This window comes from Anastrepha ludens, chromosome 2 (assembly GCF_028408465.1).
Source record: "Anastrepha ludens isolate Willacy chromosome 2, idAnaLude1.1, whole genome shotgun sequence".
NCBI lineage: Eukaryota > Metazoa > Arthropoda > Insecta > Diptera > Tephritidae > Anastrepha > Anastrepha ludens.
In genome coordinates, this window is record NC_071498.1 from 76,502,251 (window position 1) to 76,522,094 (window position 19,844).

Sequence of the window (19,844 nt, forward strand, 5' to 3'; positions counted from 1 at the left end):
GGTAAAGATGAAACTGAAATTAAAATTGAATAAAAGCAACTAATTACAAGGGGAACATGGGAATTATCATTGGTCGAATTATATCGTATGCGAGGTTAGCCAAATTTCACAGACTAATGTAAAAACTGTCTCATTTCCAATTGGATCCTTTTTTTATAAAACAAACCCATTTCAGATTAGTTTTATAAAATATTTATTAAGAATGAATGAAAGGAGCATCCAGTAAGTATATCTCATTTTTGGCAGAAATGTCAGTTACGAGGTTTTGCAGAACCCCCAACACGCAGTTTTATTCTATAGCAGTAAGAAGCAACACCACCAAACGCATAACCGATATTACACGAAGACATTCTCCCCATGGTTAATATGGTCAAACCTTTTGTACGCTGCACAACTCACTAAAGGGTGAACAAACCAAATTCTTATTTTGTTCACCACTTCTTTTTTTTTCTCATCCTAAATATTTGAGGTCATAAATTAAATTCTTTTAATTAAGAAATATTGTATCAAATAATTCATTCTTGGTGCCTCATTAGATGAAAATTAAACAAACTTGAGTAATACCATAAGTCGATCGAAATGTAGTCCATAATATTTGTCTAAACAAACCATGAATTAAATAAGAAGTAAGGCTAACCATTTTAAGTTTTATTCCTGGAAAATATTTATTTTTACAATTCTTTAAAAAAATCCGAACATGAATAAGGTGTGAGCGGGATTAAATGGATCAACAAAAATGACATTTGACGAGTAAGAAAGTCTGAATGCCCATCAATATAGTATACGAATATATTTAAAGCTAATGACATAAAATTAGTATTTTCATGTTCAATTGCATTAGTATTCTGTAGTTACATAATTGATTTTATATAATTATTTTTTATCCATTTTTAACGAAGAAGCACCAAACTAAGCATTTATCTATAAATTTATACATATAAATATTTTATATATATGCATATATGTAGTATATAATATGAAAGTGTGAAATACCGATTACAAGTAATCGGCTATAATTTACCAAGGTTAAAACACGTTACGACTGTTTTATAAAGTATTTTCATTGCATATTTCGAATGCCTTCGTCTTATCTTTAAATTCATACAAACTTTTTTTATAATAGATTTTTTTCTCAATAGTGCTATTCAGATCTTTGTTAAATAAATTTTGGCCCTAATACTAAGTTTTTGCTTCTATAAATATTTACAAAACACTAAAGAAAACTCACAAAAACACATAAAATCTAGAATAAAAAAGACAAGTTACAGTTGTCACTACTTTTTGAAACTTAAAATCGTCAGCTAAAATTTTAAATAGTTGAACTCTTTCATCTATCTATGTCGTTTTGGTAAAGTTGCCACTTCCAAGGTGACTGAAGATAACTATATTTTAAGTTTTTCAAGGAAGATTGGAATAAAGTTTTATTATTACGAAACAAACGTAGTTGTACATTGTTACATAAGTTCTGAAAATTATGGCGTAAAAAATTTAATAATTTTTAATGCAAATATAACATCGATACCTATATTAAAATTTTTTGATAGATAAGCGAAAGTGCATTTCCTGAGAATGAAATAAAACTTTGACCTATACAACCTTAAGCTACTTTGCCAAAACTACACAGCTAGATTTATTATGTGCTGCATGAGCCAAAAATATCGTATCTTAAAGACAACAATATTTTGCTGCTGATTTTTACGATCTTCTGCTCTGCTTAATTTTTCCTTTTTAACAATATTATACATTCAACAGTATGCATGTCATATATGTATGTATAACGGGTCATCATCACCTCCCAAATGTTAATAATGTATTGTATACCAATAAATTATTTTTAACATCTTTTGCAGAGTTACAGTTTTCATGCAACTAAGTTATTTAGTTTTACTTTAGGTTTTGCAAACTCATCCAATCTTGTACACGTTTAAGATTTTCTATTAACATGTCCGTCATTTTGATTTAGTTAATTTGCTGTTTTGCTTCAGTTATAAGTGCCAATAGAGAGTCCAGTTTTAAATCTTTAAAACGAGCAAAATGGTCCATCATTGGTTGTATTGAATCTGACTCAATTTCAGCGCAAATTGCCTGGTTTTGTATAGTTCGATTTAATGATGTTGAAACTTGATCTAAGAAGTGCCGCCATTTTTCCTTGTTGGCGTCGGTATGTGTAGAATCATTGTCAGACATGTATATATGCTCAGCCTGTAACACTAAGCAAACAAGCGATGATATTCCAAACTGAAAAATATAAACAAATATTATACCATTAATATTCTTGGATTATTTACAAATTATCTGCTAAATGTATCTAACTAATTTTCACATACAATCATAGATTGAATTGATGACAAATAAGTTTAGTCCAAGTCCGATCAAGTTGTCGCCGTTCTCCATATAATATGTAGTTATGTGGAAACCAGTTGGACTAGTTATGTAGTACAGTGTATTAAACTTTAGCCCGATCATTTGGCGAGGAATAACACTAATATGCATAGTATAAAAACTGATACGAAATGCATCACCAGCGAGAATAAATGAAAAATAAACGGTTGTGAGGGCCTAGTTTTATAAGAATATAGTAAAAGGGACATGAATCAATCAATCATCATTCCGTGGCGCAATTGTATTTTGAAATTTGTTGAATGATAGTAACCACATGTTTTTAAAAATATTTGAATAACTACATGTTGATTTTCTTTATATGTACATTCAACGTGTAGTTAGTAGCCATTGTGACATAAATTTGGAGTGCGATGGTGTAAAACTTAAAAAACAGCTTCTTCCCCTTCTAAGTTTGGTAATTTATACAAGGTGAAGTAGAAAGTAAATCCATTATTTTCCTGACACTGAAGGCTTTATTTAGCATAGGTAGAATAATCCGATTTTAAGCACATATCCACTTTCAAAATTTTATTGCCATTTTGAACCCAATTCCACTATGCCTCTGTCATGGGAACCCTCGTCTCATAGAAACCCAGAAAAACTGGGACACTTGATATTCTTAAGCTTACTACTAAGCAACTAAGCCCCACAATCTTGGGGGCAATCCACTGATCCGAGGCAACAGAAAAATTGTTCACCGAAACGACGACTCAGTAAATCCATTGTTTCACGGGCCGTAGCGCCGTCTAGTTGGGACCAAATGTTGTGGAGAAGACGGGCTTTAATTTCCGGCATCAAAAAGTCATTTATCACGGCGCTTTCGCCATTCACTGTTACTTTGAAGAAGTATAGGCCGATGAATCCACCAGCCCATAGTCCGCACCAAACTGTTGCTTTCAATGGAGGTAATGGCTGCTCTGGAGAATATTGACATCATCGGCGTTAACAACCGCGCTGTTAGTTCTGCCTTCTCCAAACTGGATAAGGCAAAGCGAATGCGTCTGGTGGTGAACGAGGACAAAACGAAGTACCTCCTGTCTTCAAACAAACCGTTGTTGTTGTTGTTGTTGTTAACAGCATAGGTAGCCCTGTCAGTGTAGGTATATCACCGTTCGTCTTCGTCTAGCTCATCTAGGGGTAGGCCCAGGAAACATGCTGTTTCGACAGGTTGGGTCCAAAGGGAGAGGGGGGTTAGATGAGTCGGTTTGAGGGGGCATGTGAAGAAGTGGTTAGTGTCGTGCGGGGTACCTTCACATGCCGGACATGTGTTTGGTATGTCGGGGTCGATTCTGCATATGTAGGAGTTTAACCTGCTACAGTATTCAGAACGTAGTTGTGCCAGTGTTACACGGGTCTCACGGGGAAGCTGGAGCTCGTCATCTGCGATAGGTGGTGGTTGGACTCCGATTACGGCATTCACAGGACGGGAGTTCATGAAGGTGGTAACGGTCTCCCGGTGAATGTCGTTTATTGACTGTCTAAATACTGTCTGGTCCAGTAGGTTTCGGTCAGTTTTGTCCTGGAGTTCGTCAGCGTAGTCAAGGAGGTGTCTCCTGACGTGCCTGGGAGGCGGCTCAGGCTCAAGCAGGTGTCTGCAGGGATGAGACCTACGGCAACATCCGAGCAGGAACTGCTTGCTGAGCAATTTGTTGTGCTCCGCAACTGGGAGCATTTGTGCCTCATTATGAAGGTGGTGGATGGGTGACATCAGGAGGCACCCGGTCGCGGTCCGAATGGCGGTATTTTGACAGGTCTGTAGCTTTGTCCACTGCGAATCACTAGTTCCAGGCGACCAGACAGGCGCAGCATAGTTAAGAACCGGCCGGCCAATTGCCTTAAATGTCGAAAGCAACAGTTCTTTGTCTTTGCCCCAAGTGCTGCCGGCCAGCGATTTGAGGACCTTGTTGCGATTTTGGACTTTTGTGGCAATTGCGGTTGTATGCGCAGAGAAGGAGAGCAGGCTGTCAAAGGTTACACCCAAAATTTTGGGGTTATTTACCGTCGGAATTGGTGTATCATCGACTTTTACCTTAAGGGACAGCTTGACCTCCTTTGTCCAGGTGGTGAAGAGGGTCGCCGTGGACTTGGTGGGGGAAAGTTGGAGATTCCTCGCAGTGAAAAAGCGAGAAAGGTCGGTGAGGTAGTTGTTCACTTTGGAACACAGGTCATCGATGTCATTGCCCGACGCCATGATCGTGCAGTCGTCAGCGTATGAGATTAGGGAAACTCCCGCTGGTGGTTGGGGGAGCTTCGAGATGTAGAAATTGAACAGCAAGGGAGAAAGGACACCACCCTGCGGTACGCCTTGCTTAATCTTTCTCTGCTTTGAAGTTTGATCTCGAAATATCACTGACGAGTGCCGACCGCTCAGATAGTTCGCGGACCACCTCTTCAGCCCTGGCGGGAGTGTCGACTGATAAATGTCATCTAGTAGCGTGGAATGGCTGACTGTATCGAAAGCCTTTTTCAAGTCCAACACTACTAGGACAGTCCTATCGCAGGGGCGGTTTTGGTTAAGCCCGCGATTTATCTGGGCGTTTATGGCGGTGAGTGCAGTGGTGGTGCTGTGCACTCGTCGGAAACCGTGCTGATGTGGGGCTGGGGCCAGGTGTTTCGTGTAGAGTGGGAGTAGGAGGGCTTCAAATGTCTTCACTACTGGGGAAAGGAGAGTTATCGGCCGATAAGACTCCCCTTGGTTGGCGGGTTTCCCAGGTTTCAGTAGTGGGACCACTCTCCCTGCTTTCCACTTGTCAGGGATGATGAGAGTGGCCATGGACAGATTGAAAACCCTTGTGAGGAATCCTACTCCCAGGGGTCCCAGATGCTTCAGCATCAGCGCGTTTAAGCCGTCAGGGCCAATGGCTTTCGATGATTTCGACTTGTTGATGGCCCCCTGAACCTCATCACCGGAGAAAGTAAGTGGCGCACTGTCGTTCGTCAGTTTGTGCAGCCTTCTGGTGGCACGACGTTTGGTTCTGTCGCCCGGAGGATGCAATATGAAAAGCCGGCTAAAATAGCTCGCGCATCTCTTCGGGTTCGACGAAGTGCAACCGTTGAAGGTGATAGCCACCTTGTCATTGTGCTTCGTCGGGTTTGACAGGGACCTAACGGTGGACCAGAGCTTACTCACCCCAGAGGTGAGATTGCAGGTCTTCAGGTGCTCAACCCATTTAGCCCGCTTATGCTGATTTACCAGTTGCCGGATCTCCAAATTGAGATCCCTTATGCGGGGATCCCCGGGATCGGCCTGGCGTAGGTGGTCACGCTCGTTTGCTAAACTGGCTGCTTCGGCTGGGAAATGAGGACGAATGTCCTTATAACTTCCAGCTGGAATGAAGCGAGCCGCAGCAGCTGTGAGCACCTTGCGGAATGCGCGTTCGCCTACGCGCACATCAGTGGGGATGGGAAGAGCGGCGAAGGTGTCCTCGGTGAATTCCGTGAAGCCGTCCCAATTAGCTTTTTTAAAGTTAAAATAGGACCGGTGATTCGCGGAAACGAAGTTGGCAGGTCTCTCGATCGAGACGACAATGGGCAGGTGGTCTGATGCAAGCGATAGCATAGGTCGCCACGTTATGCTATTTATCAGACCAGCGCTAGCAATTGTTAGGTCAGGCGAGCTGCTGCAATTGCCCACTACCCTGGTGGGGGCGTCGTCGTTCACTGTGCTGAATGTCGAGTCGTCTATCTGCTCTGCCAGTTGCTGTCCCCTACGATCATTTGGCAGGCTTGAATGCCAAAGATCGTGATGCGCATTAAAGTCACCTACAACCAATCGGTTTTCACCTCTGATGAGCGCACCTATATCAGGGTGATATCCTGCCGGGCAGCAGGTGACAGGGGGTATATATATATGTTAAATATTTCGAGCTCGGAATCGCCTGACCGGACAGCTATGCCTTGACATTCTAAGGTGCTGTCCCTGCGGTCGATTCCTTCATCGATAAGACGATACTGCACAGTGTGGTGGACTATAAACGCTAGGCCACCACCATTGTCTCGCTCGCGATCGTGTCTGTGCACGTTATAGCCATCCCTGGTGATCAGAGATGACCTAGCGTGCAGCTTTGTTTCTTGGACCGCAGCTATCATAAAGTCGACTATCTCGTCGACCTAACTCGTAAGTCCGTTGCAGTTGACCTGGAGAAGCTTGAAGCTTCTCGGTGAGGTCAGTGTAATTCGGGGGGTGAGGGACGCGTGGTGTTGTCTACGTTGGACCTGCTGCGCAATCCACTGTGGCTGTTGCGGCCTGATGGTGGTGGGCGGCCGCGCCTCCGGGGGCGGTAGTGGGTGCAGAGCTCTGCAGCAGGGGGCAACGTAGGCAGTTGTCCACTCACGGGTGGTGCGCAGGCCGGAACATCTCCGAAAATGGCACCAGCCATTGCAAGAATTGCACTGGACTGATACCAGATTCCGAGGTATTACGGCCTGACACACGGAACAGACTGTGCGGGGGACCAGGAGCTGCTGGTTTGTCCCCGCACTGGGGTTGGAGCAGGAAGGAAGGGGAGTTGTGTTGCTCCGATAGGCTCCTCACCGGCTCCTACCGGAGGTGTTGGTAGTGGTGGCGGTTGGTAGTGCCGGCCTATCAGGGGGTGTGTTAACCGTGGAGGAATCAGACGCCTGCTGGCGGGAGCAACACGTGGCCACATACCGTGTGGACCACTCCCTATGTGACTTAAGACCCGAGCAGGTCTTAAGGTGGCTCCACCCGTTGCACTTGTTGCACCTAACCGAGGTGGAGTTCGGGTGAAGCCGTTTGTGGCAGACGCTGCAGTAGAATACCTCTGGCCCAGGGTTGGATTCGATTCCAGCTCTGAGGAGAAGTATTTGGAGCAGGATTGCTGCGACGCACTCGCTTATCGACACCCACGTCACTGTTGACAGTTATAATTCCGAGGTTGTAAAGGACTTCGTTTATTTAAGAACCAGCATTAACACCGATAACAATGTCAGCATTAAAATCCAACGCAGAATCTCTCTTGCCAACATGTGCTACTTTGGACTAAGTAGGCAAATGAGTAGTAAAGTCCTCTCTCGACGAACAAAACTAACACTCTACAAGGCTCGCATCATGCCGGTCCTAACGTATGGCGCAAAAGCGGGGACGATGACAACATCCGATGAAGCGACGCTTGGAGTGTTTGAGAGAACGATTCTGCGCACGATAAAATGGCATCATCAAGATGATTGCTACTTTTGCCAAACGAATGCCTTAGGCCACAGTTTTAACTTGCGCAAAATCATAAATTACGCTAATGTTGCAACTGTTACAAAATATTTTATAAATAAGTCTGACATACATATAAGCTTTCAACTTTTACAATCAAAAACACTGCACAAGTCGCCCTAATTTGAATTGTAATTATAAGATCAGCAATTACAATATATACAATGTATAATATAGATATGTGCTCGTAATTAAGCCACTTCATCTTTTTACAATAAGCCCAAAACTTTTCATGATATATTTTTATCGTTAAATTTTTAACAATGCATTTGATTGTGTAATAAAAGCCTCGTAAATCAAAATTCCAAACTTTGTACAAAATTAACAAAAGTTTAACAAATTTAAAAACATACCATAAATATCTTTAACTTTTTTATTCGAATTTTTAGAAAACTTTCGGGTGTGCAGTTTTGTAGTCTATGTGCTTGAAATATATCGCGAATATTGTAAAAAAAAGTGACTTAATTACGTGAGCGCAAGTGTATATATAATTATGCCATGAGTACCCAACTTACCTTACTACAGAATACTCCGTTAGACTTCCTTTCGGTAAGGGGTATAGAGGATGAAATTTTCACAATTGCCTCAAAGTCAGCTTCACGGACTTGCTTCTTGAACTCCGGATAAAGTGCATATAAAACACCGTCAACATCTTCCCTATCTTTTTTAACAACATTTTGCAATGAAGCGAAAACCCCCATCCAAATATTCCAGCGGATTTCGTGATCTTCCATATATGGCATAATGCGTCGTATGAGTGTCTAAAGAAATACACCAAATTGAAATACTTAAAATAATAATGTAATTTCAATATTTCCAGTCAATTTTACTACTATCCAAACAAACTAACGCAAAACTAAGGCAAAGAGAAAAGGAAGAAAAATTAATTTTTTAATGATTGTATTATTTTGATTGATGACATGAGAAACTATTCTAGACAAAAATCTAAAAATCTTTGAAAGAACTTCTTGTTCAAACTAAAAAGTACCGAAAAATTAGTAATTCCCCTCCATTTAAAATCTCCGTCCAACTATTTTGACGAACTTCTGTACACAGATAATTTAAAATCAGCTTGATTACGGAACGGTCATGTTTGCAACATTTTGACAAAAAAATTTCCCGCCCTATTATTACGCTGAGAAAAGATTTACGCTGTCCGGGCAAAAGGCAAAATAAATACAACATTATTATGGCTCTACATGCTCGACTTACGTCTTTTTCAACAATAAACACATTATATTAACGACACTTATAAATCTTTCAAAGCCCGTAACCAGGAAAAAAAGAGGAGGAAAACGTATGTTTTTCAACATCAACATGTTTAGTCTGTCGCGATCCAGGATTTGATGTGAACCGTCGGCTTGAGCATCTCTTCGAGTACGGCGAAACACAATCACCGAATGTGACTGCCACTCTGTCATTGTGCTTCGTTTGATTAGACAGGAACCTTACTGTGGACAGAAGCTTACTCACACCACAAATGAAGTTGCAGGTGCTCAACCCAGTCGGGCCAAAGTCTGTCGCTTCAGCAGCTTCAAAAAAAAGATATTTTAATCGAGTTTTTTATGTTGTTATGTATACTCAAATTGAATTTTGAGCGTCCTAAGTAAGAAATTTGACTTATATCTTTATGCTTTCAGAACAAAATATCCACCACTAACGAGCATAACTGCAATTTATCATTTTTGATCCATACATTCCATATATTCCTATAAAGATCAAAATAACGTTTGTATGTTATCGCGAACATCCCGTATGAATGCGCCGATTAAGAAGAAATATGTAAAGGATCCTTATCCTCCGACTATGCTCATAATAGACTTTCAGCCCAAAATTACTTTCAAAGATGTTTCTTTGTCTAGGTCAGCTTTTATAAAAACCTTAATGTAATTGTCTAACTTTTTTCATTCAATAGCTGCGAAGTGCGAATTGTAATTCTTCATATCTTACAGTCTATACGATATTTTGTATTGTAGATTTAAATACATAAGTACTAAAAATATGGCAAATTGAATCACAGTTACATATGTAGGTGCGAACTTTCATTCCCCCGCCTTATGCGAATTCTGTGAAAGAATTCTTCTTCTTTGTTTTGTGGAGAATTTCACAAAACAAATTAAGTCAACGTAAATTTATGATCCTTTTCAAACTGAACCGAAGAAATAAAAGCAAATACACAGTTCATTAATTTCCGGTACTTAAATTAGCTACATATTTCGAAAAGGTGAATAAACGATTTGCAAAATTATGGAACGATTGGTTGAAAAAAGCCTTCAGTAGTTACTCATCCAGCAAAAATAGTTAACATTACCTTTCCCTTACGAACATTCATGATTGCCGGTACTTCTTCATGAGAAAGACCAGCTATCAGTTTCGACACGAGTATTTCTTTCTTTTCAATTTCATATGCGAACTTGTTTTTTAGCGCTGGATTCACTGTAGATGTATTAGATAAATCCGCCACTCGCTCTTCTTGAGTTTTATTCGCATTTTCTAGTTGCTCTAAAGCCGCAATGCGCTCGCTCTCTTTTTTCTTTTTCATTATAATAGTGGCAATTGCAGTGGGATTATTTAAATCCTCCAATTTTAAAACAATACGATAAAGTGTCTCAATATGTAGCAGAATATGTCGCGATTTACGTTGAGCAGATGATGCAATATCGCTTATAATACCTGTTAAAGAGGTTACTGATAAAGTATTGGATTTCAGATGGGCAGAGCTGATACCACTGGAATTTGCAACATTTCTTATGCCATCTCCAGCCCCGTTGGCAGCCGCTTCCTTGCCCATAATTTCAGCATCAATTATTTTGCGCGGTGCCGTCACACTTCCATACTGCAGTTTACCCAAAGAATTTTCAAACTTTAGTGGAGTAAACACATATGGGCTTTTTTGATCCTGGTTGTTTCCAATATGTCCACTATTATTGCCAGTAACGCCGGTCGTTTCTGAGTTACGGCGTTCGCGGAGCTGCCCATTTCGTGTTCCATTCTTATTACCAAGTTGGACTAAAATAAGTTGAGCATGACCTTTTGGCTGAGTTAGCGGATGATTTAGTTGGTTGTCTTTATGTGCCTGACTGTGACGCAGGTTGCCATTTTGAGCCGCCTTTCTTTCACGATATACCATATAATAAAAGTCGTCAATATAAGGAGTTTCTGTATTTAACTGCGATAACTGAATACCGATTAACCAATGTTTGTCTCGTGTACTCATCAGATTGGCATATTCATCGAACTCTTCATGGGGTAAATTGCCAGTTGCAGGCCCTCCTTCTCGACGCTGATGGGAAGGGTTTTTACCTCCAATATTGTTGGCCCGTTGCTGAGCAAGACTTTGATAAGTATTCATTCCAATTGTTTGCTGCATTTGTTGTGCTTGACGTGCAGCATTTTGCAAAAGGGGATGATTTTGTTGAATTTCTTGAACCAAACGCATATTAAACATATTATACATTGAGTTGGATTGTTGTGCATTTAGTAAGACTGCTGGACTGGTTGGATGAGGAGCAATACGAGTCTGTTGTTGTTGAGGTTGTACCAAACCAGCTGGATAAATACCCCCAACTGCCGCAGCCGCCCGCATAGCATTAAAATTGGGATGCATAGCAAAATTATTCAAAGCGATCGGGAGATGAGGGCCTGGCAGTGGGCGCTGGTGCAATTGCTGAAAATTTGGCGGCAGTCCGTGTTGGTTTAGTAAGGGATGGGGAGGAAGTTGGTGATTATTTTGCTGTTGCAAATGCGGGCCTGGTCCGGTTGAGTATAAGGGAAAGCCTGGAGGGAGACGACTTCCAGCCACGCCACCTGCTTGATGTTGCTGCAATAAATTACCCAATGGGTGCTGTGCTAGATTATTTGTAAAATTACTACTCGGTCTAGGTGGATGTCCTTGATTGTTGGGAAAACCAGGCGGACCTAGGTACAAAGAAATTAATTACTTGAACATTTATTATGGTATTTGGTACCTTTCAAATGTGTAAGTTGTGGTTTGTGTAAGTTTTGTTGATGTTGACCTGCTTGCTGTTGCTGTATATGTTGCGGTGGAGGTGTCTTTGTCGCCTGCTTTAAAACATCACTGATATATTGTTGAGTCTGTCGATTCTGGTTTTGCTGTTGCTGATAATCTTTAGACTCTGGATGTTGCTCTTGATGTTTGCGCATAGTTTGTTCATTAATTATATTCCTTTCTATATCCTCCAATGTGCAAAATTTAGGAGTTGGAGGAAGACCGTATACCCCACAAATACCTCCAACAGCCATATCCCCATGAACATTTTGAAAATCAGAGTTTGGATTTCGGTGGTCAAACGTCTGTTGCCGATGGTTTGCAATCTGTGCTCGTTGAAAATGCCTAATGTCATTTGATCCATTAATTCCACGTGCATCTCCACCTTGAAGAATTGGTGTTTGTGTTCTCATATCCCCAAGAATATTTGATTGATGTGCGGTAGAAGGCTTAAGAGGAATTGAAGCCCACACGCTAGGATCTAAACTTAGGCCAGAGGCTCCACCTACACTTTCATTATCGTCGAATCTTAAATCTACGTCATCTAATCTCATTCCCGACAAATTTAACTCCAAATCTGAGTCCGCATACTTTTCCACAGTTCGTACTCGCAAGGGGTTCGCTTTGGAAGATGACGCTTGCGAAGAATGTATAGCTTTTCCACCTTTTGATCTAACACCATCTAAAGAATCGCGGCAACCACTGTCAGAAAGGAAGCAGTCTGTAAGACGCACCATGTTTTCATGAGCCTCTTCCCAGTCGCCATTAGTGGCCGAACCGAAAGTTTCATCGTTAAGTGCATCATACTCTTCTTCCGAAGGTTCAGCGATTTGCCCACCAGCCCCGTCATCTTCGAACTTAAAAAAAGTGTTTAGTGAATTATACAACGAATTTAATTTTATCGTACTATAGGGTATAGAAATAGTCTAACAAAATTTTCCTATTGAACATGCCTTACAATGCGGAACTTCACAAACGACTGATAATGCATTAACACGAAGGCATGGACTAGAGGAACCGCTCAGTATCGTTTGTTTAATATCGTTGCATACGTTTCCATAATCTTCTAATTTTGTTTTGTAAATAACCTTGCGTTACGCAAATCTTTACTCACCGGCACAGATGTATCGAATCCAAAAAACGAATCATCCATTGAGAAAATTTGTTTATTTCACACGAAATTGTCATTTGTCACACATTCATGGCCGCCATTGACTATGTGCACGGTTGCCAAGTTCTACATTGGATACAGGCAAATTAGTTTTTTTGCGTTTACACAAAATCATTTAATAAAGCATGCAAATAATGTTTTATACATATTTTGAATATTTGGTAATAAAATATAATTTCTAAGTATAAAAATATTACTCATTTGATAAAAACAACATTATTTCTCCCATGTAAATCAAATATCTGGCAATGCCAAATAATACTTTATTATCATAGGAAGCGTTCGGCGAATCCAGAAAATAATGCCTGGGTGCACGAATGGATTTTAGCCGCAACATTTATCAAAATTTAGAGGCAGCTTCGAGAGCGTTTACTTCAGGGCCAATATGGAGACATATTTTTTTTAGCAATTCGGCGTACTGAATGTAAAAATTTCAATGAAAATGTAAACAAATGCACAAGGTAACAAACAAGAAGCAGGGCATTTTTACAATAGAGACATAAAATCACCTGATCCAGTCAAAACATTGAATGAATTAGCCTTTGTCCTTATTTTATAGCAGGGTTGGGAAATATGATATCAGAAATAGTACTAAACTCAGTTGGAAAATGTACTTTTTTGTTGAAAAGGCACTAATTATTTTTTTTAAATACGTGTACAGATGTGGTATAAACATTTGAAGTTAATTTCCGTTTTATTTATTAACGAAAATTTGGTTCAAATCCGATAAATATTTTAAATAAATAAAACCAATATCATAGATACTACTTTTACATATGTTTATTGCCGACAAATTATATGTATTGAGGCCTTTTTAGGAAATTACTTATTTTTATTTTTGAAATAGAATTTACGTCATTAATCAAAGAAGTTTTCATCCTTGTTTATGACTAAGGTATCTTCACTCTGGATTCCCTTATCAATTTATACATTATGACAACATTGCCCCTTGGCTCTAATTTTTATCAATGTTGAAACTGAATCAACCAGTAACCGATTTTGACATATTTTTTAAATTATATTCTGTATTGAAAATATCGCTCGACATTCGCTGATGAATGGAAGTTGACAAAATCCCCTGCGCAATTCTATATATATTTGCAAAAAATGGCTCATTTATTTCAGCTTTACTATATCAAACCTTTGCCCAAAACTCGCAAATAGAACTATTTTTAAAATTGCGCAACTCCTCGTGTTCTGACAGGGCTCTATACTCTGAATTGATGTTTTCAATTTTATCTATTTCCTATTTTGGAAATAGTTTAACTATTAGTGGCACAATGGTCATGGTTTTACCTGATAAAACCTTTTTAGGAACAAAGTTTGTAATCCAATACAAAATTTCACTATCGAAATCTATTTTCGTTCCATATAAAATTGTTTGGCGTTAAATTTAAAATTTTGAATCTCTTCTTTTTCCATTAAATTATTACAGATAAAAAGATCTACTTCAGCCCCGCAATATGCAATTTCTATATGGTTACTGCCTACGTCTATTTTAGAAATATCACTACTATCTAAATATTCTTTCTGTAAAAAATGTCGTGTTATTTGCCGGAACAAAAATATTTCTATTCTAAAGGGTTTTTCAATTGGCGCGGGTCGATTTTGGCGCCCTGTGGCATCCTTTTTGTTTTGGTGACATCTGTCAAATCTTTTGTTTATTATTCAGTTGTTTATGCCAAATCATCATGGCAAGTTACACGATTGAACAGCACGTTCAAATGATAAAACTTTATTACCAAAATAAGTGTTCATTAACGCAAACGTTTTTCAAATGGCGTGGGTCGATTTTGGCGCCCTGTGGCAGCCATTTTGTTTTGGTGAGATCTGTCAAATCTTCTGTTTATTATTCAGTTGTTTATGCCAAATCATCATGGTAAGTTCCACGATTGGACAGCACGTTCAAATGATAAAACTTTATTATCAAAATGAGTGTTCATTAACGCAAACGTTGCGCGCATTGCGCCTATTTTTCGGTAGACGTGGTGGCCCTTCCAATTTCTTATGGCCCATATTGAACCATATGGACCTTCCAGCAGGACGGCGCTACGTGCCACACAGCAAACGCCATTTTATTCCATTTACACATCTACCCGCCCGTATTGAAAAACCCTTTAGCTTCTTTCGATTGCATCTCCATATTTACATTGTTAATTATTTTTAAAATATAGGAGAGAAATAGAAAATACATTTGAATGAATTTCCAGAATTCCTATTATTTTGTCGAAAATTCCTTGTGCCGTACAATCAGTAATTGAAAAGAGCCCAAAAAATCGATCAACACATTTTGTTTCGTATGTCCTTACCACTACCGCAAGATTTTTCGACAATGACACATTCGTGCTCTCGTCTATTATTATTGAGTAGTAATTTTTCTGGCAAAAGTTGGAGATGGATTTCACATTTTCTGGAGCAGTTACAGTGTTAATGATTTGTTGGGCTTTTTTCCGGTCTATATTCATCTTTTTACAATTTTCGAGTCGGTTATTGACTGTTTTAAAAGCAAATTTAAGTGATCCAGTACAGTGAATGGCAAATTGTGTTCGGATATAAATATACTTAGTCTTAACTCCAATAAGTGAGCTGCTGCAGCTGTTGAGTCAATATGCTGTTTGTTCACAATAAATCCTTGTAATTTTGGAGTTTCCTTTGCCCTCTTCATATTTCATCCATGGCTTTCGCAACTTGCATGCCGCTGTATGTGAGACAGACCTCCAGCAATTGAAAGATTGCATATTAAACACTTCTTTCCTTTCTGGCTATTTTCCTGCAGTAACCAAGGGAACTTGGTTTTCCACTCTACTCGAAATCCTACTTCATATTTTCTTCTTTTGCTGCAAAAATTATTCTTCCATTTATAAAGGAAAATACAATTTAATTAACAAAATTGTTTACCTTTCTTCTGAACTCATTTCTTCTACATTTTATTGGTTGCTTCAGTTGAGTAGAAGATTCGCAAAGAGGTTCGAATTTCGTTAATTTGATTTCACGGAAAACATATGTTTTTGGCCATTAGATAAAACGAAACCATAAGGTGGCGCCAGGTAACATACATAGAAATAAATATACAACTTCAACATGCAAAAATCGTACTATATTGCAAGTTGATTTATCAAAGCAGATTAAACAAATACCATTTCGGCATCACCTGTATGGTTGCACCACGACTGAAACTATTTGATAGAAAGGGACAAATATAGTTCTTGTTGACCGAGGGACCGTGTTGTAATTTGTTTGAAAGAAGGTTGCCATAGTAAGAAAATTTTTATTCGACGATTACAAACATTGTAACAATAAGCAAAATTGTATCGAAAATGAATGCGTCGTACGTCAATACTTCTACTCAACTAATTGACTTTTCAATCTCCAAGACACACGGCTTCATACTGACAAACACTTTTTTCAATTTTAACAGCTTGGACAAGCAATACTTTGAATGAAGAGAGAATTTTCAGTTGTGTCTCTGACGAAAGCTTCTTGAAAATTCAATTGTCTTTAAAAACCTGGAACAAACCTAGATTAGTGAAAAACGTTTCATATGGAGGTGGAAGACAGGGTCTACAAAATAAATAAATAACACATCGCCTTAATGGGCGGTGCGCAAGCAATTTAATAAAGTCAAACACACCGGGTGCTGGAAAGAATACGGAAATATGCTACTAATATGTGGCAGGAAGATTAAGAACACAAACACAATTGACATTGTGGTCAATGTGCTGGAATATCTTTTACTAAGAGTCTTTTTACTCAGTAATGTGTAACATGAGATATGAACTCAAAGAAAACGAGATTGCTCACTGCCAAATTACAAAGAGTGGCTATGAGGAGGCCTTAGATAATGCATTCGGCAGTGTTCACAGAATATCAATGGAGGTTTTGCACTCGTCTCGAAGAAAAGGCGGGTAGAAGAATCAATAGAGAACGGGTTTTTGTACACGACGAGATTCCAAACGAATTTGCTCCGACAAAAGCTCATACGGAGAAATTTAAAAGCTCTTCAGCGCATCACCAGGGCCCCAAGTAACACAACCTACCTGATTGTCCGGACTTTAAAACTAAGAGAAGGAACGACCGTTGGCGGTTAGTCAAGGAAAAAAAGATGTGCATCCGCTGCCGAAGATCTATTTTTTTTTCATCGAAAAATTGTGTTCAGCGACGAAGCTCATTTTTGGATCAATGGGTACGTTAATAAGCAGAATTGTCGATTTTGAAGTGAGATCAGCCAGAAGATTTGCAAGAGCTACCAATATTTCCAGAAAAGGTCAGGTGGAGGGGCCTACAATTTTAAGCCGACTCCGAACGGTAGATATTTTTTATGAGGACCTTTTTTATAAAAGAAATACACTCGGAGGCTTGCCGTTGCCTACCGAGAGGCGACCGCTATTAGAAAAAACTTTTGCATTTTTGTGTTTCACGCAGACTCGAACCTACGTCTTCCGAATGGTATTCACGCACCAATCCATTCGGCTACGGCGGCCGTTTTAATAGCCAAGATAAATCTGCAGGATGTAGTAATCAAGTGTAACCCGGAGCGAAGTTCACATCCTTGTCGACGTAAGAATTTCAGTTTATGCAGTCTTGTGGTATCCAAAGTAAGAGTTGCTCTTTTGAAACAAATTTCAGTACCTAGGCTTGAGCTGATTTACTTAGCTAAGTTCGTAGAACAGGAACTCTCCCTTCAAATAAATAACCGAAATTTCTGGTCTATTTTAAACAACGTATTATTTTGGATAAGACCGGACGCAAGAAAATTTGACGAGTTAGTAGCTTTACGCATTGGTAGAATCCAAATATTGAGATTGACACTGCTGCAAGGTGGTTTACGAGTCCCGGATTTTTAACACTACCAGAGATTTAGCAAGTAGGAGAAACTACGCACTGCGCAATTGTGTATGAATAAGTTCGTGCGGTTTTACAACAGATGGCGTAACTTGATTATTATTCCATCGATCCACATTTCCAAACATTCATTGGAGAGCTACTGTCGTAAGGCACAAACGTCAGTATAAGTTTTTTATTTGAAGCGTAAACAACAATATTTTTACCACACTTGAAAATGTCGAATTTCGTGCCAAATAATGTGTTTTTGCGGGGAATTCTTCTTCATTATTTTAATATGAAGAAAAAAGCAGCCGAAAGTCATCGTATCTTGGTGGAAGTTTATGGTGAGCATGCTCTATCTGAGCGAACGTGCCAGAAGTGGTTTGCACGCTTTAAAAGTGGTGATTTTGGCTTGGAAGACGAAGAACGCGAGGGTGCGCCGCCAAAGTTCATGGATACCGATTTGGAGGAATTGCTCGATCAAGATCCGGCTCAAACGCAAGAAGAGGTTGCAAAAACTTTGGGAGTTGATCAATCAACCATTTCCAAACGTTTAAAAGCCATGGGAATGATCCGAAAGGTAGGCCATTGGGTGCCGTATGAATTGAAGCCAAGAGACGTTGAACGCCGTTTTATGGCATGCGAACAACTGCTTCAACGGCACAAAAGAAAGGGTTTTTTGCATCGAATTGTGACTGGCGATGAAAAGTGGGTCCATTACGACAATCCAAAACGTCGGGCAACGTATGGATACCCTGGCCATGCTTCAACATCGACGTCGGCGCAGAATATTCATGGCCTGAAGGTTATGCTGTGTATCTGGTGGGACCAGCTGGGTGTTGTGTATTATGAGCTACTGAAACCGAATGAAACGATTACGGGGGATGTCTACCGACGACAATTGATGCGTTTGAGCCGAGCACTGCGAGAAAAACGGCCGCAATACGCCGATAGACACGACAAAGTTATTTTGCAACATGACAATGCTCGGCCACATGTTGCACAAGTGGTCAAAACATACTTAGAAACGCTCAAATGGGATGTCCTACCCCACCCGCCGTATAGTCCAGACCTTGCGCCATCCGATTACTATCTCTTCCGATCGATGCAACATGGCCTGGCTGACCAGCACTTCCGTAATTACGATGAAGTCAAAAAATGGATCGATTCGTGGATTGCGGCAAAACCGACCGAATTTTTCACAAAGGGAATCCGTGAATTGCCAGAAAGATGGGAAAAAGTATTATGTTTCGTTTCTTTCGCTTGACAATGGGGGCTCCGGCAAAACATCCTACCACGTACATATTTCTCAGCGATAGAACTTGCATAAGTTCCCAACTCCTGTTATTTCGCAAGTGCTAGCAAGAATGTTACCGGGAAGAATTTATGCATCAAACAACCATCCATTTGCTATTGGTATTGATATTGACTATTTTGGACTTTTTGACAAGAAAGTTCGGAGGAAAGGGTAGGGGTGCTGTTTTTATCTAAATGACCGTTCGGATCATGCATATTTAGGTTTCTCCTTCTGTTTCACCGGATTCATTTCTCCTCGCATTGAAATTGTTAATATCCCGGCGAAGCGTTCCCAGACAAATCATTTCCGACAACGGCACAAATTCCAGGAGTGCCAGTCACATATTGGATGCACAAATCGAAAAGCTGCCATTTGATTCGTTAATACAAAAATACCCGAAATTGAATAGGTCTTTATACCGCCAGCTATACTTCAGTCAGTATTGGTGGGCGTACTTTCAAAGAAATGTCTGCATGAAGAAGTGTTAAGAGCTGCCTTGGTCGATGTTGAAAACATCCTCAGGCGAAGCTCTAACACCCAACTATTTCTGTTCGGTAATTCAAGCGGAATAAGAGAAAAGGATGATTTCGATATTGGGCTGTTTACGATGCTGAACCAAAACTGTCGCGCAGCCGGCAATTTAGCAGGTTGATTTTTGGCTTGACAGATCGCCGAGTACTTACTCAGTTTAACAATGTCCACCTTGTGGCCGCAAATGTCCAAATGGTTTGAGAAACTATCGCTCTAAACGACGGAAGGATAATTACCCTTGACGAGAATACGAAATGAACCACCTCAGTAAAGGAAAGAGTGCTGGATGTTTCACGCGGAGGAGATGGGCAAATCAGAAGAGCAGTAATGTAAAACTTGAGCGCCTAAATCTGAAGCTACGTAGAGGGGAATGTTAACGCCCCATATCTAGTGCGACCTTAAA

The 19,844-nt window shown here is 39.9% G+C and overlaps 1 protein-coding gene across 2 annotated transcripts; it reads right to left on the reverse strand.

The window, feature by feature from the left end:
• Positions 1 to 615: 615 nt before the first annotated feature.
• On the reverse strand, positions 616 to 13,079 carry LOC128871906 (protein PAT1 homolog 1). Of its 2 annotated transcripts, XM_054114071.1 has the most exons (6): positions 12,987 to 13,079; positions 12,733 to 12,855; positions 11,578 to 12,475; positions 9,921 to 11,527; positions 8,125 to 8,370; positions 616 to 2,238 (listed from the first exon to the last, which is right to left on the reverse strand). In XM_054114071.1, exons 2-6 carry the CDS (start codon positions 12,769 to 12,771, stop codon positions 1,960 to 1,962), a joined length of 3,069 nt encoding a protein of 1,022 aa, XP_053970046.1. In that variant the 5' UTR covers positions 12,772 to 12,855; positions 12,987 to 13,079; the 3' UTR covers positions 616 to 1,959. The 2 variants fall into 2 exon arrangements, with proteins under 2 accessions (XP_053970046.1, XP_053970047.1); XM_054114072.1 differs by lacking the exon at positions 12,987 to 13,079 and having other exon boundaries at positions 12,733 to 12,946.
• Between the last annotated feature and the right edge of the window lie 6,765 nt (positions 13,080 to 19,844).